General features: G+C 40.4%; 1 protein-coding gene across 11 annotated transcripts in view; it reads right to left on the reverse strand.

Moving 5' to 3' along the window:
• The window catches only part of DLC1 (DLC1 Rho GTPase activating protein), a 377,601-nt gene that overhangs the window by 170,301 nt on the left and 182,043 nt on the right, over positions 1 to 25,257 (reverse strand). For 7 of the 11 annotated variants that reach the window (XR_009451414.1, XR_009451415.1, XR_009451413.1 and 4 more), the window contains exon 5: positions 23,888 to 23,921. Coding sequence is in view for 8 of the 11 variants with exons in the window: in XM_059685536.1 (XP_059541519.1) it covers positions 23,888 to 23,921 (34 nt within the window). In the remaining 3 variants the exon portion in view is untranslated. Of the gene's footprint in view, positions 1 to 1,282; positions 1,565 to 13,160; positions 13,559 to 21,038; positions 21,322 to 23,887; positions 23,922 to 25,257 lie in introns of those variants that run through there. The other 4 variants (XM_059685550.1, XM_059685548.1, XM_059685541.1 and 1 more) reach the window with 4 other exon arrangements.

Below are 25,257 nucleotides of genomic sequence, written 5' to 3' on the forward strand. Positions count from 1 at the left end.
TTTTTATCACTAGATAGAACACCTTAAAAAAAAAAACCCCGCCTTACTGAAAAGTTGGATTTCTTTAAGGTATCACATTTTACTATAAAGCCACGCTAAAATGGTTAAATTTAAAATACTCTGCTCCATCTCCCCTAGCTATGGTTAGACAACACTGTTTATTATCTCCCACTCCTGGGCAATATCGTTTAATTTAACAGAAAGATTTTTACGAGCATTTAGGAAAAATTTCCAGTTTACCATGATTAGGTAACGAGTATGTTATTTTCATGATCTGCTTTATCACAGTCACAAACCTTAAATTCCCCCTTTTCAAGTCATGTTGGGACAATTGTGTGAAAGTCAAAGGACCTTTTATTGAGAGCACGCAGCACAGGAGTCTGGACCGACACTTCTTATGTTTTTAACAACGCAGAGCTCCACTCAGCATATGAAAAACAACTGGATTAACCAAAAGGGTAAAGAAAACATAATCTTTGACCCATCTGTGCAGATGACATCAGTATACAGACTTAGCAAACAAGACAGAGCCATTCAGCACGACTGGGAGACCTTTTCGGGATTTGGAGTTCTCTTGCCTGCTTGTTGGCAATGCTATTCGGGATCCATTTCTGAATAGTCTTAACACCAGAATGAGGCAGAAGTTCCCGTCTCCTTAGCGTGGCCCTGCAAACACAGCCTGCCATTTGGTCGCTGTCACATGAGCCCTAGGACGTTTGAATTGCACCACTGTAGTTATGCTTTATTATATTTCAAATGCCTGCCTCCAGCATACCTGACACACTCTTGGAACTCAGCACAGCTCCAGCTGCCAGAGGAAATACCAGCAGCTCCGACTGGGCAGCGCGGATTACTCCACTGACACACCGCCAGGCCACCTCGGACCCCAGCTCCGCAGCCGACCCAGCTGCCTAGCGGATCCCGTGCGTCTGCCCGAGGCGGCCCACCCCCACCGATTTCCTGATACGCATAAGGATCTCGCTTGTTTTTTCAAGGGGAAAAACAACACCCCCCCCCCCCCCCCAAAAAAAAGCACCTCTCGTAAAACCTTCTCTAGAATTAATCAGACGGAGGCATCACAGGGAGAAAACAACACACCCAAACCCCAAACACTGCAGAAGCCTGACATGTCAGAGGGAGACTGAGGCTACCGCCGTGACAGTGAGGAACTTTACCCGGCGGATGGGATCATAAATGACCCGCGTGCCTCACTGAGCCGGTGTATTTAATTGTCTTCCTGTTAATACCTCCCCTCCCCCGCCCCCTCCCCTTCGCCCCTCACCTGCCAGCCGTCTGTCTCGGGTGTTTTTCCAAATAACATCCAGGGCTCTGGCCGTGGAGTCTCGGATGTGATCACTAAAGGACCTCCGGAGAGGGGCTCTCAGGGGCCGCGCCATCACGTGGGCCTCGGGGTCCCCCATCCCCGCGAAGGACTTCAGGGCTGCTGCCCTGGCGCCGCGACCATTCTGCTCGGCTCCCGCTCCTCCAGCTGCAGGCGCCCGCCCGGGGCTGGGGCTGCGGCTCTGCCAGGCGGCCGGCGGCCGGGGCCGGGACAGGGACGGGCGGCCGCGAGCCCCGCGCCCGCAGGAGCCGGCAATGCGGCTCGCGCTGCGGCCCGGAGTGCGCCGACTGCAGGCGGCCTCCTGGAGCGCAGCCAGGCTCCGGCGCGCGGCTGCCACATCTGGAAAGGCTTACGCCGAGCCGCGACACCCGCGCGCAGCTCTCGGGCTGCCTCCGTGGCTCTCCGATGATGCTGGCTTCCTGTGTAATCGAGTAACTTGACTTGGTCCCTGCCTGGCTGTCCGAATATTAAACCACATCTCTCCGTTTATGGCAACCCACAGAAGCTTGCATTTTGAAGGAAAGGCAGGGCAGGCGGCAAAAAAATAAAACAATGAGGGAGGGTGTGGAGAGATGGCAGGTGGGGTGCTCTTTGACTTTGGAGGTTAATTCTCACCCACATGCGCGGCATTTGACTACCTCCTTTGTGTTGTATTCACCCGTGGTCTAGAGGAGGATGTTGATGGGACAGAAAACAACCTCGAGTGCGGCTGTGGGAAGGAAGCTATGGCTGTCACTAGCATCCTGCAGGCCAGTCTGGAGTCTCTCTTCAGCGGTTCTCAACCTGTGGGTCGGGACCACTTTGGGGGTCGAACGACCCTTTCACAGGGGCCGCCTAAGACCATCGGAAAACACATCTATAATTACATATTGTTTTTGTGATTAATCACTATGCTTTAATGATGTTCAATTTGTAACAATGAAATTGGGGGTCACCACAACATGAGGAACTGTATGAAAGGGTCGCGGCATTAGGAAGGTTGAGAACCACTAGTCGAGGTGGATACCTGAGTTTTAAACGAACTATTAATCAGCTCCTCATATTTCCCCTCTGATCATTCTTCTACTTTCATTCAGTGATTTAGCCAATAATTCTTGGTTTTGCCACTAACTATGGTGCAGATGTCTTCTGGTTTTGCACATCTTTCAGTGTTAAGTAAGCAAACGTCATTATAACGGTACATCAAAAACTCTCCCCAAAACAATAAACAGTGCCGACACTGTGAAACCCAAAGATGGGCCAACAGCTTCTTTTACAAGATATGTTGAGTTTCTAAAATGCCAAATAAATCTATTTATCTGCCAATGAATTTGTCTGATTTTCTGTCTTTCAATGCATTTTTAATTATCTTCTTTCTCACTTTCCCTTAAATTCCATTTTATAATGTTCAAGGTTTGGCATCAAGTACCTAAGGGCCAGTTCATAATCTTTGTGAAATTAAATAATGTGTAAAAGCACTTTGTAAATTATCAGGTACCAAGCAGATTCTAATTATTATCATAATTATTTTTAAACATGAAACTAATTTCAATCCCCATCGATCTCCAGAGTTTCCAAACTTCTACAGCATGCATCCTCTTTCCCATCAACTTTGACAACTTAATTATGCAGAGAATGATAATTAAAATTGCCAGAAGGTGCTCACGTTGTGAGTAATACTAGTACGTACCATTGCATATTAGTAACCCATGAGTCCTAAATTATATTGTTTCCAAATTGTTAAAGCTCATGAATATCTGCAACTCAGACTGTGTTTCTTGGTAGATATCTACCCCTTTGCCCTATCGTTGGGCTGGACATAGATCAGGAGGTACAAACTACTGAGATATACAGACTTCTTGGCCTGTGGCAGTCAATTCCAAGGGGCAGTTCACCATTTAAAAAAAAAAAAATCTAGCCTGGCTGGTGTGGCTCTATGGTTGAGCGTCAGCCTATGAACCAGGAGGGCACAATTCAATTCCCTGGTCAGGACACATGCCGGGGTTGCAGGCTTGATCCCCAGTAGGGGGCGTGTAGGAGGCAGCTGATTGATGATTCTCTCATCATTGATGTTTCTATTGCTCTTTCCCTCTCCCTTTCTCTCTGAAATCAATAAAAATATATTGTAAAAAAATCTAAAAAAATGTGATCACCTAATATCTGGTTCATTTTTTATAAAGCTCTCTCTCTCTCTCTCTCTCTCTCTCTCTCTCTCTCTCTCGTATGTATGTGTTTCTCCTTTAAAGAGATTGAGTTCCTGGAAGCAGGTTGACTCATTTCCTGGTCAGGTGAGACGGAACAGGTCGGGGGAGGCCCCTTTGGCAGAGGAACAGGATCAGGTACCCATAGCCGCAAGTACCGAACCGCACACTGTGTTAGGCCTGGGGAAGCTAAAGATGAAGACATCAACTCTGTCCTTGAGGAGAAATCACATTGACCACAAATAATTTCAAAATAATGTAATAAGTTCCATGATGGAAGCATGTTAATGGGCCAACACACAGGAGGGGAAAAAACAAACATAGCTCAGATTCCTAACTTTTCCTAGTCACTAACCTCACCTACATTTCCATTCTAGATCCATGACAATGTTAAGGATATACAATCACTCTTAGCATAAATATCAACAGCTCCTTGTATGAGTCACGAACAATGAGGGACTATAATGGCACGAAGCTTTGTCATATTTAAACACAGAAAGGAAGGAGGACCAATAAAGGGAAAATAACATTTATTGAGTACCTATGACATACCACAAGCTCTACTAGCACTGTATATTAGACCCCTGTATATGGATAGACTAGTGTATAGAGATCGATCAATACAGGTGTTCTATCTCTTCTTCAGAGATAGGAAGCTAAAGTTTAGAGAGAAGAGACTAGAGAAAGGTCACATAGTAAATGGCAGATCCAAGATACACACCCACTAAAGAGCTGTCTGCATCTTAAACTTATTAAGCAGTAAGAGTTTGGTCAGAAATTAATGATATTGATAATAATGACCCATTAATATTATCTAGGCTCAGTTGATACTAAACTATGGGTCAAAGCTCCTTAATCTTAGCCAATAAAATCACCCAGGATGTGAAAGAAGCCTGAGTCTCAGGTAGGTTTTGGGTGATCCCAGGTATGGAAATCAAAGGGCAATGAGCCAAGAGAACTTGGGCGTGGTCAACACATAGGTTTTAATGATAGGTCACCCAGTCTGGTCTCCAAAGTGTTCCCAAATGACCCTCCTCTTCTGCGACACTTCTTTTCCAGGACAATCCTTCTAGTTCTTTGTAACTCATTCTGGCAGGTATTGGAAAAACCCACTTGTTCGAACATCGGTTTCATTGGTGGAATGATCCACAGACCTAACCAATATGAGGTTTCATATGTGTTTTTTTAAAGGAAATATAGCAACATAAACGTAACTTCTTGGCAGACTATTGGAGAGGGAGCAGCACAACCAAATGTCATCAAGCAAGGAAGGCTTTAATTATTGATTTTATCAGAGTCCAACACAGGGCTGGCAACTTTGCCCCTCATCTTTGAAAACTCATTAAATCAAATTTCATTTTGAGGATATGTCAGCTCCCTATGGATGAATTTCAGCCACACGTCATGGCAATAATGTAAAAACCATTTTAATACACAGCCAATTTTAAGTTATTCTTTTTTTTTTTGCTTGCTTTCTGTAAATTTACTGGCCACTAGAAATATCCCACACAGAAAAAGTGCTTTTTAGAATCCACTGTGTACAGAATAATTCCTCAAGTTGTATTTCCATAAATTTCAAATAAACCAAGTCTTTTCAAACTGTTGCGAGCTGAGAGCAGTATGTGATAATTAGTGTTGTCTCAACTTGGCAGCGGGGGAGAGTGGGAATATGAGAAGTTTGCTGGTTTCTTTCAAGAGCCCACTGGGGATTATAAGACAAAATGAGAATAGCCACACAACGCTTCGACAGCTTCTCACTTCCTTGTGTTTGTGATAAAGAGCTCATATTAGCCATTGGTGGGGCTGCTCTCTGACCTGGGAGAGCTTTGCACACCCTTCCAGATCCCTGGAGAGAGAGATTCTTGTCTGGTCAGCTAGAGATTCTGGCTCTACTACGTCCCTAATATTTTCCATCCAAGAAAAACATTTGGCAATATATTATACCTTTTATCTAGTTCTGTCTAACTTATACATGTTGTCTTCTTACTGCAAACAAAAGTTTAATGTTATTGTGTCTCTAGGTCCCATTTGCTTTGATCTAATGATAGGGACACCTTATTTTCCAAGCTTGTGTATCCTAAGAGTGGTCAGATGGCCACTCTCATTTGCTGATGAAAGTCATTTAAGCCTTCTTTGGAGCAATTAGAACAGTTAGGACTACCCAAAGCGTTGATAGTTTCTACTAAAAAACGTGAATGATGATGGGAAAGGGCAAGTTTATGGAGTCAATGGCATGCTTGGATCTGGGTCCTTAGCAAGGAAGGGAAATGATGGAAACCTCATTTGGCTAAGCCCTATGAGCAATCCAGAGTCTGCAACAGGACAGGCTTTGTGAATGACAGTGCCTACCCTGGCATAACAAGTCTGCCCAGTAGACGGTCAGTCCACAGAAACACCATTCTCCGTGATGTAGGTATCCAAAAGCCCACGGCAAAGTGGATGCACAGTGTGAAGCCTCTGTGACTCTGAGGAACATGTAAATGCTTTCTGTGTATGCAATCGATAATCCTTAGCTTGCAGGTTATGTGCTGCAGGTGACTGTTTCGATTTTGAAATGTGTATTTAACTTTACCACCTTTACCACATTGCTCTGGTACAAGTAGAAACTTTATTTCTCAATCTGTGTCTACATTTGAAACCCTAAGGATTACATTGAATTTGGTTGAGATTCTCCTTCATGATAAACTGTTAAATGTCCCTAACCGAAGAACTTAGGTAAAAGCTGTTAATACTATTTGTTAGGTATCTATGATGCCTGCCTGGTATACCAATAAACCACAGTGATGATATTCTGGAAATCTATGACCTCCGCCCTGGATAAGATTGCCCTTAGAAGGCAGGAAGAAAAACCTTAGCATCGATGTCTATATTTATGTATATGTATAGTTCTTTAAATATTTATACTTTGTCTAATGTCTAGTAATTAAAATAAGGAAGTATCATTTACGACATGGTCAAAAATATGAACTACTTAGAGATAGATTTAATGATATGTGTACAAAACTTGTACATTGATTGCCATAAGACTGCCAAGAGAAATGACTAAACCTAAATAAATGGAGATAAACCCTGCTTATGGAGCTGAAGACTCAATATTATCACGATGTCAATTCTTTTCATACTAATCTACAGATTCAATGTAAAACCAGTTAAAATTCAAGTAGGACTTTTTTTTTTTTTGAAAACTGACACATTGATTTTAAAACTTATATGGAAATATAATGTTTATATCTAAATGAACCAGGATGATGTTGAAAAAGAAAAGCAATGTTGGAAGATTAATACTACCCGATTTTAAGAGTTACTATGCATGCACAGTAATAAAGACAGGGTGATACTGATATAAGGCTAGACATATAGACCAATGAAGCAAAATGAAGATTCCAGAAGCAGGACCATAGTACCAGTTGATTTTTTGTTGAAGATGCCAAGGTAAGTCAATGGGGGAGGATGATCTTTTTTTAACAAATGATGCTGGATAATCACATGAAAAAATGAGGCTCAACCCTTACCCTCTACCTCACACATATATTAATAACCTAACAGAAAAGAATCAATGGGTTTTATGAATAAACATTTCACAGAACATATGGGAGTGATAACATTGGGAAATAGAAGCTCAGTGTTAAAAATTTTGATCTTATTGAAAATTCTCTGAGAAAAGCAAATCCCCAGAACTCTGAATCTCTGAGCATCAGATGTACGTTCTCACAGAGAGGTCGCGGGGCGGGGGGGTGGGGGTGGGGGCGGAAATCACTGCTTGGAGAATGATCACTGGTTGAGAGTATGGGCATACTGAAATGGCATGCCTAGTGTTGTGTTATTGAATCAAATTGTATGAGCGAGAAGGCACTTCAAATACTATCAACAATAAAATATATTTGAATAGTTTCATGAACGACTCATTCTATATACTAGTAGAATAATTATTAGTATCAATTCATGTAGTGCTATTAGTATTGGCATGTTTTTAACCAAAACAAATGAAATATTTTAACAATGATAAGGTTATTTTTAGATAGCATTATAATATTAGGATATGCTATTTGGAGGGATATATATATATATATATATATATATATATATATATATATATTTGTTTTTAGGGCACCTAATGAAACATTAAAAAATGTTTGTTTAAGCAAATAAACATTTGCTCTTTCTGATAAAAAAATAAGCCCAAAATTTCTTCCTAAAAATTTAACTTGATTTATTTATCTACTAGAAGCCTGAAGCATGAAATTCATCACAGCTCCAGCTGCCTCACAGCCCCTCGGACCCACCCACTGGTCGTTCTGGAAGGTTGTCTGTAAGGTCGTTCCACCGTCCGGTTTAATTAGCATATTAGCTCTTTATTATATAGGATATTTTTTATATCTCTGTTATATATTTATTTTTGCATGTTTCAAGGTATATGTCATTAGATGCTCAATATATGTTTGGAAAATATTGATACTAAGATTGTAATACAAAGCTTGAATTGTTAGCAAACATCTTCTTTCATATGTGTTACAGTAGTCCCCATCTACATTCTATTAGCTTAATTACTGCTTATATGGCTTAGAAGTCCATTATTACTAACAATAAGTCATTTTAAAGTCACACATAATTTTAATGACGCTAGCAGTTGCTTCCTGCTAAGCATGCACTTTTAGCAGCCAGTTCATGCCTTGGCTCCCACAGGCATAGCTGCTCAAAAGCTTCCTAAATATCTTAAACAACAAAAAAAGAAAGGACAAAAGTGAAACACTTACTCTTCTGACTAGCATATAAAAAGATAAAGACAAATCAGGAGAAGAAAGTTAAAAATAAAAGCCTTGAGAAAGAAAAAAAGAAATATGGGGGGAGAGAGAACATCATGACTCATTTGCATAAATTAAACCTGCCCGGAGGAGGGACCGTCTGCAAATTTCACCTGACAGAGGAATCTGCAGAGAAGGTCACGCGTTGTCCTGTCTGAGCGAACAAGGCAGATGGCGAAGGACAGTGAAGGTTTTTTTTTTTTTAATTTTTTTTTATTTTTATTTTTTATTTTTATTGCTTAAAGTATTACAAAGGGTATTACATATGTATCCATTTTATCCCCCCGCCCTAGACAGTCCCCTAGCCTCCCCTATCACCCAGTGTCTTATGTCCATTGGTTATGCTTATATGCATGCATACAAGTCCTTTAGTTGATCTCTTACCCCCCTACCTCCTGCCCCCCAACCCTCCCCGGCCTTCCCGCTGCAGTTTGACAATTTGTTTGAGGCAGCTCTGCCTCTGTATCTATTATTGTTCAAAAGTTTATAATGGTCTCTATTGTCCATGAATGAGTGAGATCATGTGGTATTTTTCCTTTATTGACTGGCTTATTTCACTTAGCATAATGCTCTCCAGTTCCATCCATGACGTTGCAAATGGTAAAAGTTCCTTCCTTTTTACAGCAGCATAGTATTCCATCGTGTAGATGTACCACAGTTTTCTAATCCATTCATCTACTGATGGGCACTTAGGCTGTTTCCAGATCTTAGCTATGTTGAATTGTGCTGCTATGAACATAGGGGTGCATATAGAAGGACAGTGAAGGTTTTTAACAAGTGCTTCTTTGGACAAATTCCATTTTTAAAAACGTGGAAACACCCTCATTAATGGATGTAAGAAACATGGCATCGTTCAAAGAAACTGCTGCCTGTAACTGCTTCCCTCATCTTGAATTGCAAACGTGGGAGTTCTGACTCTAGCGTCCCCTCACACTCGTTATTGGCTCAGGCTCCTTGGGTGCTCTAACAATTCCGTGTGAGGCCCAGAGGAGTATTTAGAATATTCTTCTATAAAAGTATGTTTTTATTGATTTCGAAGAGGAAGGGAGAGGGAGAGAGATATAGAAGCATCAATGATTAGAGAGAATCATTGACTGGCTGCCTCCTGGACGCCCCACATTGGGGATTGAGCCCGCAAGCTGGTCATGTGCCCTGACTGGGAATTGAACCGTGACCTCCTGGTTCATAGGTCGATGTTCAACCACTAAGCCACACTGGCTGGGCTGTTTTCATTATATTTTTAAATGGTATGTGTCTAGGAGAGATTGGGAAAAAACCGATCACCATAAATAGGTTAGGAAACCCTGCTCTCAACAGATGTATCAAATATCTGGAGAGAGCGCTTCAGCGGCTGGCACTTTGGTTTCCTCGTGTTTAGAAAGGTAACACACTGTTTTGTGAAAATTTTAATTAGTCTTTGAATTAAACAATTGCCGGTATTTGCACATTTCTAGCTATTTATTATTTGTGTGGCAGATCAATATAATATTGTTAATATCTCAAGTTGGAAATTGAAAAAAATTCTTTAAAGGACATGGGAGTCTTTGAAATTTCATGCAGAATGAGTAGTTCACATCTGGCACCAAGACTCTACATCATCAATGACACAAGAACATAAAAAACGAAAGCATTAAAAACGAGCAAACAAACAAAAGAATGGATGGTGGCAGGAAATATAATTGACAATTTGGTCATAATCATAAAATATGGTTATCTTAAAGTAAACCTTTCTATGTAGCTAGCTTTTAAGAAATGGTTAGCATTTCTTTGGAGAATGATTTACTCTAAATTCAGTTAGAAAATTGGAAATGCTTAGAAGCAGCTATTTTCTTCAGTTCTCTAAATTCATGCTATCTCTTCTCTATGATAATGGTGTCACTTGTTATTTATTATCATGACCAAGGGTTGAATTATAACAAAGCAGAACTCAGTTTTTATCTGTCTGACCAAAATCGTAACTGAAAATCTTTTTTTGATTGTTTTCTAACCTCATCACTAAATCCCATATGATTTTTACATATTAAAAGTCTTTTGTCAATAGTGATTATGGTTGTCTAATGGGCTTCAAGTATTGTAGGGCTTATTTAAAATAAAAAACAGTTTCTGCCTCTGTTTCCTTTCCTACGTAGATAACAAGTTAAAAATGAGGCTGTCTAGATCTTTGCAGCTGGGACAATAACCACTGACTAATTTAATAAGATTTACTATTCTTAGTAAAAACTATAATCACTCTCCAAGGCCTGTTGGAGTCTGGATGCATCCCATTTTTTTCAAACTTCTCTCCTTCCAAACACAAACTCTGTGCTCCAGCTGGCCGGGCTATCCAATTGCATCACTGTGCCTTGTGTATTCCCACTGTGCTAGCTTCGCCAACATCGCTTTCCTTGCCTAGAAAAGTCTCATGCCTTCTTTTCCAGTTTTTCAAGGCTTACTTCCCCCCCCCCCCCCCAGATCCTTGCGGGACCATTCAGCTCAGGTGGCCTCTCTCAATTCAATGTCTAGAATCTTCTTTATCTTTCCACTGAGCTTACCACTTACATTGCTCAGCAGGCTGGAGGCATTCTCAAAGTCTAGGACAAGGAAATCCTGAGACAACTAAACAGAAGGGGCAGAAAAAGGAGCACATATCACATCATTTTTCTCAGTTCCTTTCCCCTTTATCACTGCCCCTCAACGTTCTAGTGGAGGGGAGAGGAAGTGGGAGAGAAAGAGGTTAAAGAAGAGAATTGGGTGAACTGACATTTGGCTGGACTTAGATGAACCTGGAGTAGGGACAATACATTCCACTGAGGGGGAGCTAAGGATTGTAGCCTTACTAAAGAATGATAACATATTTGTCTGTTTGCAGCAATATATGGTAATAATTTTTCACTGTCACTTGGGCTGTTTTTAAGATTACAACATTGAAAACTAGGAATGCTTTTTCCCTAAGTCATTCCATCCTTTTTCCCATCTGACTGTCCTAAGTCACCACTGGATGGTGGTTTACTCCTGCACCCCCAAACACCCCCCACCCCACAGAGATCAGGACTCCTGTTATGGGGTGATTGATAATACCTGCTGGGCGATTCCAGCAGGAAGGTTATTCCCGAGGTGAGGAGAGGAGGAGTAGGGCTGTACAGGAATTTAAAACAAGAACCTGGTCCAAATAAACATCTGCTTATTGAATGTGAGTGGTGGGACACTGTAGTTCTCATTGCCTGGTCTCTATTCTTTTTTTTTTTTTCTCTTCCCATCATGTCTGCATATGAAATTATTTCCACTGCTTAAAATGTTGTTGTCTCTAGTTGATTGGATAATGATTGGGTTGGCTAATGAAAATATATGAAAATATATGACATAATAGGGCATCTTTGATTACTTTGCTTGTACAATAAACTTTTAATATGTATGTATCTTTTCTCTTACCTAACTACTAGCTCTCTGAGGGTAGACAGTTTAATAAGTCCAGCACACTATTTGGTAAAAACAGATATTCTGAAATATTTATGGTTATATTTATAACAAACTATGACCTTTTACTAGCCATTCAGAGTCATGGAAATTTTTCTTAAGCCTTACTATTTTGCTATGCGTTACCAACTTTGACGTACATGTTGAAATATGCTTGCGAGGAAGAATAAATGGGAAACTTTGATTGACACTGACCAGTGATCCTTAAACTTTAGTATAGATAGGAACTCCCTGGAGAGTATATTATATTTAAGACTCTTAGGCCTACAGATTCTGATTCAGGAGGACTTGAGGCATCCAGGAATCTGAATTTTTAAACAAACATTCTAGAAAATTATGAGGCACATTTGAACAAACATTGCACTAAAGGGGTGTGACTTTGTTTTCAATTAAAAATGCAATTTTTTCCAACCCCCACATTTTTGCATGTCCTTTATGTGCAAGACATTCAAAGGTAAACCAGACATGGATTTTATTAAATATTGGGGGAAAATAAGCCTTCATGATCATAATAAAGAGCACAAAGGGATAAAAACCTCATGAGAAGTTCAAATATATTATTTCTAGGAGGAAGGTCTGATTTCAGACTAGTGGAGATCATGGAAGGCTTCAAAGAGGAGGTGGATGTGAAAATTTGAAGATAGTATGAAAGGACATTTTAGGAAAATGGAACAGTATCAGCAAAGATATGGAGGCAGGAAGTGCAGGGTGTGGAGAGTGTGGGCATTTCCGTGAGGAGTCTCAGGGCAGTTGGTCATGAGGTGGGCAGCTTGGCTGAAGAGGGTAGGGCTAGAGATTGTGTACACATACTGTTAGTTGGGTGAGACTCCCAAGAGAAAGTGTAAGGACAGACAAGAAAATAAATTCCAAATATCAATGTCATGCAACTTATTTAAGGCTTGAGAAGGGATTCAGTGAGATAAAGGTACAGTAGTAAATATTCTTAATTATATTAAAATGGTATCAATGAGTACTCTGATACAAATATATAACGTTATTTCTATGTGCTATATGATATTAACTTCCATTATTGGAGACAAAATATTCTTCCAATAAGAGAGTTTACCTAAGGTACTTTAAAAATATAACTCCATAAAATTGATCAGGTATTTATATTGTTAATGTTTATAACACTTAGACACTTTAGAGAAATATAGAGTAAGGCTAGAGAATCTCAAAAACATTGTGAAGATTTTCCTTGCTCTTCTTCTTTTTAAAGACAACAAAACAAAAACCTGAAACCCCTAAGGGTTAAACAATTTCACGAAAGAAAACAAAAGGGAGGTAAGCTGAAGTCATGGGAAATGGTAAGGAAAGAGCAAGATACTGAAAACCTACCACAGATGGAGCAAAGATTTTCCAGATGTGGAATTCTTTCTATGCATCAGTGCTGTTAGCTTGGCTCACTTAGGTTCTACCAGGAAAAAAACAAAACGCAACCGTGGCTTCCTTTTAACTTTTATCTGTAATCTAACTAAACCTACTTTGCTGAAATGTTATATTTTGTTTCCTTTAGGAAAATGTCTTGCTATCTGTAATTTGCAGTTACTTTTTAAAAGCTGGCTTCCATTCTAGATGGGCGTACCCTTGGAACGCTGGGAGATGCTTGTACATGTGCCGGAATACCTCCACTTGGAAAGACATTTCTCACGTCTCGTTGTCACAGACCCCATGTCCACATCACAGAAAGACCAGGATGCGCCCTGTGCGTGAGGACTAGGGGTTGCTGCTCTGTTTATGTTCTGCTGTCACGGACCATCTGGGAAATGGCTCCTGATTAGCTGCAGAACGACGAGTGCCATCTCAGAGTCGGGGTCACAGTTAGGCCTACATGACTAGTTCTTTTTAAATTCGGTACTCAAAAGAATTACGAAATAATGAATGTTTTCATGCATAGCCATAACCCATGGACACAAGACAATAGTTCGGTGAAGGCCTAGATGGGAGGGCAGGGGCAGTAGGCGATCGATGGGAGAAAAGAGGGGACGTCTGTAATACTTTCAACAATAAAGATAAGAAAATATGAAAACAAAGAAACCAAGTTAACATATTACACAAAGATAGAACTAATAAGTAGATTGATTCAGAAAAAAATCAATGGCTGAATAAGAAAAGATAAATGTTCACTGTGATATATATTATGATTAATGTTTTTTAAAAGTTTTTACATTAAATATATATTAAATAAGTTTCTTTAATTGTGCTATTTCCATACAATTGAATGTTACTCAGACTAAAAAATAGTGTTCTATCAAGTCATGAAAAGACATGGAGGAATTTTAATACATATTGCTAAGTGAAAAAAAAAACCAGTCTGAAAAGGCTATATGCATATCTATTGCAGAATCACACAGAATAGTTTCCCTGCCCTAAAAATCCCCTATGCTCCATTGATTCATGACTCCCTTCCCCCATCTCCTGGCAACCCCTGATCTTTCTACTATGCTCATAATTTTGCCTTTAAAGAAATGTCATATAGTTTGAACTATACTTTCCACTCAGTTTTTCTGTAAGTGTAAAACTTCTCTAAAAAATAAAGTATTAATTAAATAAACCTTTTTAGATGCACAGCACTGTGCTAAGTGACTTTTAAAAAGATCTTAAGCTCAGCTGGTGTGGCTCAGTGGTTGAGCATCGACCTATGAACCAGGAGGTCACAGTTCAATCCCCGTTAGGGCACATGCCCGGGTTGTGGGCTCCATCCCCAGTGAAGTGGCATGCAGGGGACAGCCAATCGATGATTCCCTCTCTTCACTGATGTTTCTCTCCCTCTCTCTTCCTCTCTGAAATCAATAAAAAAATATTAAAAAAAAAATGCTTAAAAGACTATTGGGAATCAAGGTTGAGACAAGTCAAACACTCCATGGATGATGAAAATCCACATATAATAAAGTATGAAAATGACCAGTACAGACTATTGATGCTGTAGTTGTATCAAAGAATGAAATTCATATGAGCAGGAGGTCATAGGAGACTCACGGTGATGGTGAGACCCAAACGAGACCTTGGGGGATGAGGGAAGTGGATTTCTGGAAGGGAAACTGAAGGAGCAAAGGTCAAGTTATGCAGGAGCAAACTCAGGAGAGAAGGGAGGTTGCTACCATGACCACAGAGGGAAGCACATGTTAGAGGACGCTGGGAAATAAGGTTGAAAAGGAAGGGTAAGGTCAAATTATGGAATAATGTATTGGTCAGCCTGAGGAGTCTGGGCATTTAACCACTGCGCACAGCATACAGCGTGCATTCTAGACTGGGTGGTTTGTGTTGAATCTTGCGTTGGCCACAGTGTGACTTTGGGTATTTTAGGAAACCTCTCTGAGTCTCAGGTTCCTCATTTCCATAACATCGAAAACGGTAACGCCTACTTTATAGGGTTGCGAGAAGATCAAATGAGTTCATATCTACAAAGTGCTTAGAAAAGTGCAGGCACAGAGTAAACGCTTGCTGTTATTATCCATTCAAACGTCCATTTGACAAACAGTAAGTGGAAAACTTCCTAAGAGGCTGGCATTCCATGGGTGCAGAGAGAATGTCTGCCTTTCAGGAAATCACAGCACAGCAGGGAAAACATTTGGCTAAATATATCCAAGAAGACCATAGACTTTAAAAGGTGGGTAAGTTCAAGCCCCAGCCAGGTTGGCTCAATGGATAGAGTGTCGGCCTGTAGACCGAAGGGTCCCGGGTTCGATTCCAGTCAAGGGCAATACCTCAGTTTCAGGCTCTTGGTCCTGGTCAGGGGCATGTGGGAGGCAACCAATCGATGTGTCTCTCTAACATCAGTGTTTCTCCCTGTCTCTTCTTCTCCCTTCCACTCTCTCTAAAAATCAATGGGGCAAAAAATAGCCTTGGGTGAGGATTAAAAAAACAAAACAAAAAAACACACATTAAAATAAAATCAAGGTGGGTAAGTTCAAGAACTGATAAACTGTACTGTTATCCTCCATTTATATACTAGTATTTCTTTAAATCCAGAGGAAAGAGTAGATTTAACATTTATATTAAGAAAAAGTTTATAATATTAGCAGTTTGGAGTCACTGGCGTATGTTTTCGGGGACAGAGTAATGGTTAGAAAAATTTAAAAACAAAAAGCAAAACCCCATTGTGGTCAGCAAGTGAGAGCTTTTTGATTTTGCTTAAACATCACTTGTGGAATGCTATGAGATCTTTCCTACCTGATTACAGTAGTCAGGACGAAATAGCTTCTCAAATCCATGACCCACTTTTTTGCACAAGCCTGCACTACAAGACGGTCGCCAGCCTTTTCTTGGGCATTAGTTAATTTTTATGGTTGTTAATAACTGTTTTAAACTCCTCACTTTGATATACTATATCTCAAAATCATATATTAATTCTGCCATAGCAATGTTTATGGATCAATCTGAAAAAGACAATGATCTTAGACTCCTGCCTATAAGGACCAGTGGAGGGTCTGATTATGTCATCTTATATCCGGAAAGGTCAGACGTAATGCATTGCTATATATACCTGTCCAAGATAAACGTACCCCTCCAAAGAAATGAAAATCAATGTACTATTATCTTGTCAGTACATATGTTTATATTCATGTTATTAATAAAAGTAACTGAACTACAAACCTCGCTGGGAACTCTATTAAGGTAAATATTTGATGGCATCTAAGAAACGATCAGGTACGATTTACAAACTAAATGAAAGTTCTTCTATCACTTTGTAAATACAACTGATAGAAAGGGCCTTTTCACAAATTGTCTTTCTTCTGGGAACATTGAAAATGACAAATTAATTTTTCTATGATTAATAGGTCAATGTCCATGAAAATACTGAAATGCAAAACTCCACTGGTAGTTCACAGCCACCTCCTCAGACTGCTGATAGCCATTCTTTCAAAGGATAAAGGGGGGCGGGCAGATAAAATGTGCTTCTGATATTTTGGAGGAAGAAATTTGTAGTTGGTCTAATGTTGTGAAAAGTTACAGTCATTGTGAGACTGGAGATGAACTGAGAGCCCGCATAAGCTGTTTGGTATTTCAAATAAATGGGTTGATTCAGAACTATTTCTGGAGCATCTGCTCAGTGCAAGACACTATACTGGGTATGGGAGAGAAAGATGAAATGAGAGCTTTATGCCTTCACTAGCTCGCAGCCTGATGTGGAAGCTAATTTGTGAACAGAAATACATCATAGGAATCATTAAATGCTATAGAAAGATATAGCCCCCATCAGCTATGGAGACCTGGGAGGGTCACCCCAACATGTAGGAGGTAACATCTGAACTGGAACTTGTTAAAAGAGAAATTACTATGTACCCATGTTGCTTGAATGTAACTGAGAAGAAAAGGAAATATGTTTGAATGGTTCTGGTTTATGTACTTGGTAATAAACAAAATACCAATAAGAACAGTGAGGAAAGTATTTAGAAAAGTATCTACTATTGAAAAATACTCTATGAATTCAAGATCTTTGCCATTTAAGAATAACTTACTTATATTTTTCATGAATTCCCTGATACCTGAAAGCTAATATATTTCCTCTCAACAGCCCAGTCAACCACAGCCAACTTTTCATGGATTAGTTTACATTAGGTTTCAGAAAAAATGAGAGGTTGTGTGTGGGCATACCCTAAATTCCTGCCTCTTAAACAGGCAGGCGAGCAGAGACCATATACCGAGAAAAGTGAAGCAAGTGAGCATTTATAAGCCATTAGTATAAAAATAATGAAATGCATTTTCTGAGAGTGAAAGGGAATAAAGAATTTGGAATGTTGGCCAAAGCCCAGCCTGGCCAGATAAAGACAATTTTCAGATCCTGCCGAACCCTGTAAAACAGCTGGGGGTCTTTGCGGTTACAGAAAGCGCTTTACTTAGAATAGAATGATAAAATTCTACATGGGCTTTGGGAGTATTTTGGGTATAGAGCAAAGCATTTTCTGGTTTTTAAAAGATCTCATTTACTCATTCATTTACTGAACATCAAGCATTGGGAGTACAGAGTTGAATGAAACAAAATTCCGTCTTTCAGGTACTTACAGTCTGGGTGGGATGGCATTAAACTGGTCTGATTTATATTAAAATGGAGGCACCAAACAGGGCAGAGTCTTTCAAAGGAGACCTCTGAAATAGAGCCATCCTATTTTTGTTTTTTTCCTCAAACCCTATTGGATCTGCTGATATTAGAACATGGGTCAGAGTGCAGTAAATTGCATGGGTAATCTTCTGAATTGAAGCAATGATGATCAGACTGGAAAAAGGGAATAATTTTGCATTTTAGATCTGTGTGTGTGTGTGTGTGTGTGTGTGTGTGTGTGTTGTCACCTGCATTTCCCTTCTCAATGATCAAAGGCAGCGAAAAAATTAATAACAAAAGGCACCATGTCTGGGCTTTGTTATTAGTCAGTTTACAAGGTGTTTGGAATGAAATTATGAAAACCCTGGTTTTTCCCCATCCACACTTGTCACAAAGAAGTGTTTGATTTTTATGTCCTGCCTTCCCAAGCCACAACACAAAGTTTGGAGATACTATGAATCTGTTATGTAATCCTGAGAGCTATCTTTCACAAGTGTTTCAGGCTCTAATCATTCACTATCTGGATTTTTAACATTTCTGGCCAACCAAATAACCCCAGGCAAGAGAACAAACATTCTCAGAAAAATGGCCAAGCAATGCAACCAAAGTCAGATTCTAGAGTCATGTTTCTCAATGATGCCCTTCACATATTTGTATGGGATAGAACTGCAAAGGACACCATTCGTTAATGATCTGGTTGGGATATCTGGCAGTTGTGGAAGTGGCAGGAATGATGGAGAAAGTGTGTATGTGTGTGTGGTGGTGGGAGGGAGAGTTAAAGTTTAGAACCCTATTAACTTGAAATCATTAAGATTGAAACCAAAGTATCTTTGTGATTACAATTTATTCATTACCATGTATTTATGGAACACCTACTATGTGCTAATAGCTGTTTTACTTATGGGCCACACAAAGACAATAATCCTGACCTAGAAAAGCTCATGGTCTGGACAAGAGGACACACAGTGAAGCAAGATAATAAGACTGAAATAGAAAACACATAAAGAGTTCTAACAGACTGTCAAACTACAGCAGGAAGGCCAGGGAGGGTGGGGGGGCAGGAGTGAGGGGGGTAAGAGATCAACCGAAGGACTTGTATGCATGCATATAAGCATAACCAATGGACATAAGACACTGGGGGGTAGGGGAGGCCAGGGGATTGTCGAGGGCAGGGGAAAATAAAGGAGACATATGTAATACTATTTATAATACTTTAAGCAATAAAAAAAAAGAGTTCTAAGAGCACAGAATAATCAACGACTAAACTGTTCAGGAAGTAATTCATTAAGGTGGAGGTATGGTTAGATCTAAGAAAACAAATAGAATTTTCAAGACAGAGAAGGTGAACATATTTGCCATTTTTGGCTAACAATAACTGTCTGTTTCCCATGTGATTTAATTTTAGAATGAGAGATTTCATATTACTCCATGTTCTTACTTTTCAAATATTCCCAGAGTCATGTTTTAGTGGCTAATATGCAATGTGAATTCTCTAAGTTACATGCTTCTGTGCAATAGAGAACACATTCTAAATCATAAGGGTGGATATTTTTCTCTCCCATGTGACTGAATGAAATGAAACTGAGTCCACTTAGGATGAATTCAGGGCAAACACAGTCCATATCTTCTTTTTCTTTTCTGACTAAGCCATCTCTCCCTCTTTATACTACCTATCATCTATATTTTTTAAAAAGACAGTTATGTGATTTACAAAGAGCAGAAAAATATAGACTTAGGAGAGGTTCTCTGGCTGGATGTGGTAAAACAAAGAAACGAATAAACATACACAAAGAAACAGAAAGAAGAGAAGATATTGGTAGGTATACCAGTGAGACTTGTAGCAGAAAACAGATGCCACATTGGGTAAACTGAGGGAAGTTTAGTTTGAACTATTTATAAAGCTGCAGGGAAACCACCAGGGCAAGAGGAAAGAATGGTTGTCATCACCTGGAAGCTGGTGTGGAAAGGGTCACCTAAGAGAAGCCAGGAGGCCACGCTGGCCCCCCGCCTGCATCTCCTGCCCTGGCTCCTCACTGGTGGAATGGGGGAGGTGTGGAGCGGGGGGAGCAGCCCATTGATTTTGTGGACCTCAGCCTCCGGGGCACAGAGGAGGGAAAGCAGGGTGGGGTGAGGTGGGTCTAAGGGGCAACATGGACAGACCCAGTGCAGTACATGACACTGCATCCAGATTACACATATCAAGCAGGGAAGTTGGTCCTTATCCTGTAGGGAGAGAAAGAACATGTTGAAGCAGGAATTCAGATGATCAGGTTGTGATTTGCAAAGACAACTGATGAAAGTGTAGGGAACGGACTGATGCAGTGATAAGAAAGGCAGGGAAACCTGCCTGGACACTGCTGTGAAGTGGGAAGTGGAGGCTGCGTTAAAGCAGAGGCAGGGAGACTGGACAAGGGCTGATGAGCGGGCAGTGCTGACAGGACCCTGTGCAAGAGGTGAGGGGGTCTGGTTACCTCGGGGACTGGGATTCAGGGAGCCATAGGAGAGGGGGACACAGGCGAGGCATTTCTCAGGGATTAATCCTGGTGACAATCAAAGATTATCTGTTCACAAGAGAGAATTTCAGCCTAACAGGCCTTCCCCAGGAGAGGGCAAATAGGACCAACCTGTCTCTCCTATGAGAACCTCCATCTGGATAAACTCCCTTAGAAGTTTATGGAGAAGGCGATCTCTTTCTTTCACACTGAGAGCTGCTCAGCTCTTAGCCGGTGCCCTGAGGAAGTGCTCACGAACACCTGGTGTGAGCAGCCACTCAGCTAGCTTCCATTTGGCTTGTCCACACGATATTTATAAGCTCAGCTCATTATCATAAAACGCAGCTACCATTTTGTAGGACCTGTTTGCACCAAGCATTGTTGCCTTGCAACAGCGTGACAGCGTCTCTGTTTATACTCGAGGAAATGAGGAGGTTAAGTAACTTGCTCAAGGCCACACAGATAGAAAGCAGATGTGCTGGCAGATATACCAATGACATTGGGCCTACTCATCAAGGGCACACAGACCCTCGTTGCGTAACAGAAGTTATTTGAAAACATTAGGTGTTGGATGTATTGATACTTGTGTGATTAATTCTGATTTTTTTAAACAACAACAACAAATGAATTGTATTCTATTTCAGATCCCGAGAATGCACATTGTGACAGTTTGTGGAAAACAATATTTTTTATTTCCTTCTTTTCCTGGGAAGCTTTCTCCATCAGCTGGGTTAAGGAAGGCTCACTGGGAAGAGGAAAAGGAGGATGCTAGCCTAATAGAATATTCTCAATTAGAGTTTGAATTCCTTCAGGGCAAGGACCATGCCTTAGTTATAATTGCTTTCTTAAGGGAACCTAATACGATGCCCAGTGCCTGTTGTAGTTCAGTAAGTGTTTGTGGAATGAATGAATGAATGGGAGGCTGTTTCGAAGTTGTTTCCCCTCGGAGTCTTTTGCCATCGCAAGGTGGGAGACAGCAGCACCATTGATTCCACTAGGCTTCCTTCACCTAGGAACGTGGACCAGAATAGAAGGTGTCCACACAGGGGCAATCATACAACTGCAATTCAAGAGTTATGAACGGAATGTAACCAAAATGATTTCGTTTAGAGCTTCGCAAAGCCTGGTGGAGTTGGTTCCAGTTGGCTTGGAGGAGAGGTCACACAGATTAAAAATAGGCTCTCTCAAGAAGGAACAATAGTCTACATTCACTCAGCAAGACAGAAAAAAATGGCAGGCCTGAGGGGTGGGTAGGAAGCTTAATCCTATTTAAGAGCTCAATTAACCCCCAGAAGATGGAGTGGGTCCTCTGCTTTCATCCTCATTCCTCTGTCTAGCAGAGCTTAAGAACAGAGATTCATAAAGATAGGAATAAAGAGATTCGCATTTGTCTATAACACTCAAATGTTTTTAATATTTTAAATAGGGCATAACAGAGTTTAGGAATACAAGAATGAGATTGCTTTGACGGTTACGGTCCTTAAAAACTTTTGGAGTAAATCATATTCTCTTTTGAACTGTCAAATCTGTTACCATTATTAATTAAATAGCCAAACATAAGTCTTTATTTTGACACAAATTCTCTGATATTTTTAAAAAATATCATTCCTTTCTTGCATTTATATTATCAAACTAAACTATATTTCTTCCTAAGCAAATCAGCACTTTCTCAAGAAATAAAAATAAAAATCTTTTCTAGAGTAAATCCTAATCATGCTAATGTTTTAATATGTAAAAGGAGGGTTCTGCTCAAATCACCCCATCCTGGGTTAAGTATCCGAAATGGGGCTTCCAGGTGACTGAGACCTGGGAAGATCATACATGTCAACTGTTGGGTCTGTGTTTCGCAGATCGTCTTGTGGCAACTCTGTGAATGGCCTTTATTAACCCTTGGCGTTTGTTGCCCAGCAGTATAGAAATGACCAAAAGAGATATTAAATAAAGAATGACAGTTAACTTTGTTTTTGTTGTTCTCGAGGAGGAAAACTTCCAGGATTGTGATAGAAAGTGGTGGTTGCATCATATTTGTATTCTCTGTTTAATGAGTTCCTTTGTTGTAACAAAAATATCTTTAAAATAGTTGAGAAGCTTGATTAAAAGAGGGGCTCTCCCTATCAATCGGAAGTCATTTAAGTGGCCTGGGAGAAGAGAACTCTGGCTCCCCATCCCCTCAAGCAATGACATGACCATCCTTTTTTACCCTTCCCCACCAGCCCAGAATTTACATTCTAATTTCCTCCTTGAGGTCTGAGAGAATTTGCTGATATTCTGGCACAAGATGACAACTTTGCCCTGTTTTACACTCTGGTTAAATTGCAGCTAATCTTGGGAATCACAGAGAATGTCACAACCAAAGATAAAGCAAGACTTTAGGGGAATTCCGTTTCCTTTGTGATGCAAATGACCACTTCACCATTTATTTCTGTGTTCTTACTAGATAGCTAACACAATCTATTTAAGATATTAGAGCCCTGGGACTGTAATTTAAATTTGTTCAATATTTGCTACTAATCCATGTAATACCACTGCATTGTTAAATTAAACAGCTTCCTTCTTAACTGACGCCAGTTCAGTATTTTCCTTCCATTCTGAAGGGTTACCTTTCAACATATCAGCATGAAGAAATCAGGACGAGTCGAACATAAGAGAAAACTTAAGCCACGGAAGGAGACAAACCATAAAAACTTTTGTGTGAAAACTATCTAGCCGCAAACATAAGATCACGAACTAGAAAGGGAACATCCCCTGCATAAAAATCGCATCAGACAAACTCCAAAGCTTCATTATAAAGTCTACTGAAGTCATGCCATTTTTTAGATAATACTATAAACTTTCAATATGGCTCTTAAAAATCACAAGTGTCTAAGAACTAAGTGATGTGCTTCACATTTGGGAGCACACTTTTAATCTGTCTTATAAAAACCTATTGTTATTACACAGGAAACGTAAGACAATATTGAGGAAGATCCACAGATTTTTAAAAAAAAACACATAATCCCACCAATTCAACTCTAATTTTTCGTATTCTATGTTTTCCATCAGACCTTATCCATTTTCCACAATACTGTCAAATAGTTATAATGATAGCACAGAGCACAGAAAATATTACAATTATTTCCAAAATAATTATTCCTATTGCTTTAGAATTATAATTTTGATGGTATAGCATCTGCTTTAAATAAGTACATCTTTTCCTTTGACTACTAAATAAGCTACTTAAGATTTAAAAAATACTGATAATTATTAACAACCAATTTCCAAAGACCATTCTCTAGCACGGTAAACAACATCTCATTCTTTCCCTCAAGGAAAAAAGTTGTGGTTGCTACTCATTCATTCCACAAACACGAGTAGGGCTACAAGATGCACACATCTCATTCTAGTATGATGAAATGCTATATTAGAAAACCACATTCTTTTACATTTTGAACAACACAATTTATTTTTCAGTAATTCAACAATAATATTTGTGCAAAGATTGATGAGATCCACACAGCTTTAATGAAATGTCTACATGAAGATGCATTTTCATTCCAAAACAGACAGAAAGAAAAATAAACCATATTTCCACTTACCAGCCATTTCCTTCTCTGAAATACCTGGGATAGCCTGAAAAAGAAAACCAAAGTTACAAAATTGTGTATTATTAGAAAGAACCATCAAATAATATTATTACAAAATTTTTAAAAATCAGAAAGCTATATGAGCCAGCAATCCCACTTCTGGGTATATATTCAAAGGAAATAAAAAGAGGAAATCAAAGAGACATCTGTACTCCTCTGTTCATTGCAGCATTATTCACAATAGCCAAGACATGGATGTGATATATAATGGAATATTATCTAGGCATGAAAAAGATAATATTCCTGCCATTTGCAATAACATAGACCTTGAAGGCATTATGCTAAGTGAATCAGAGTACATAAGTGGTTACCAGGGACTGTGGTGGAGGTAGGGTAGGAGGTTGGAAGGGTGGGAGGATGGGGGAGAAATAAGGAGAGGTTGTTGAAAGGGTATAAACTATCAGCTGTAAGATGAATAAATTCTGAGGATGTAAGTAAGGTAAACCATGGTGACTATAGTTCATAATATTGTAATATATAATTGATATTTGGTAAGAGTGAAACTCTCAAAAAAGGGCAAATATCTGAGGTAATGGATGTTAACTAATTCGATGTAAACAATTCTTTCACAGCATATACATATATAAAATCATCACAAGGTATACTTGAAATATCTTACAATTTTATTTGTCAACTAGAGGCCCAGTGGAGCGGGTGGGGGGAGTCCCTCAGCCCAGCCTGCGCCCTCTCACAGTCCGGGAGCCCTGCGATCCATCGCCCCCAAAAGGTAGGCCCCGCCCTCCTGGCCAGGGCTCCACGATGGATCGCCCCCTCACAGAGGGAGGCCCCGCCCACCTGCCGCAGCGCCACTGTCGGGTAGCCTGGGTCTCCCTCTTTGGGGCAATCTTGGAGCTCCCTGATTGATTGCCCCGCTGGCCGGTGGCCTTTTCTTTCCTCTGTGGGGCGATGGCGAGGCCCCTGACCAATTGCATTGCACCTGCCTTGGCTGGCCTGGCACCAGTGGGTGTCATAGTGTGGTCCTCCGGATGGTCCACTATTTGGCCGTTTGGCCAATTTGCATATTACACTTTTATTATTATAGAATAGGGGCCCGGTGCACGAAATTCGTGCACTGGGTGTGTGTGTGGGGGGGAGTGTCCCTCAGCCCAGCCTGCCCCGTCTCACATACTGGGAGCCCTCAGGCGTTGACCCCCATCACCCTCCGATTGCCTGATCGGCCCCTTGCCCAGGCCTGACACCTCCGCCAGAGGTGTCAGGCTTGGACAGGGGACCCCCATCTCCCCCCGATCACTGGCTCTGACCCCCACCCAGGCCTGAGGCCTCTGGCCCAGGAATCATGCCTGGGCAGGGGACCCCCATCT

The sequence above is a fragment of the Myotis daubentonii genome, chromosome 2 (genome assembly GCF_963259705.1).
Source record: "Myotis daubentonii chromosome 2, mMyoDau2.1, whole genome shotgun sequence".
NCBI classification, from domain to species: Eukaryota; Metazoa; Chordata; class Mammalia; order Chiroptera; family Vespertilionidae; genus Myotis; species Myotis daubentonii.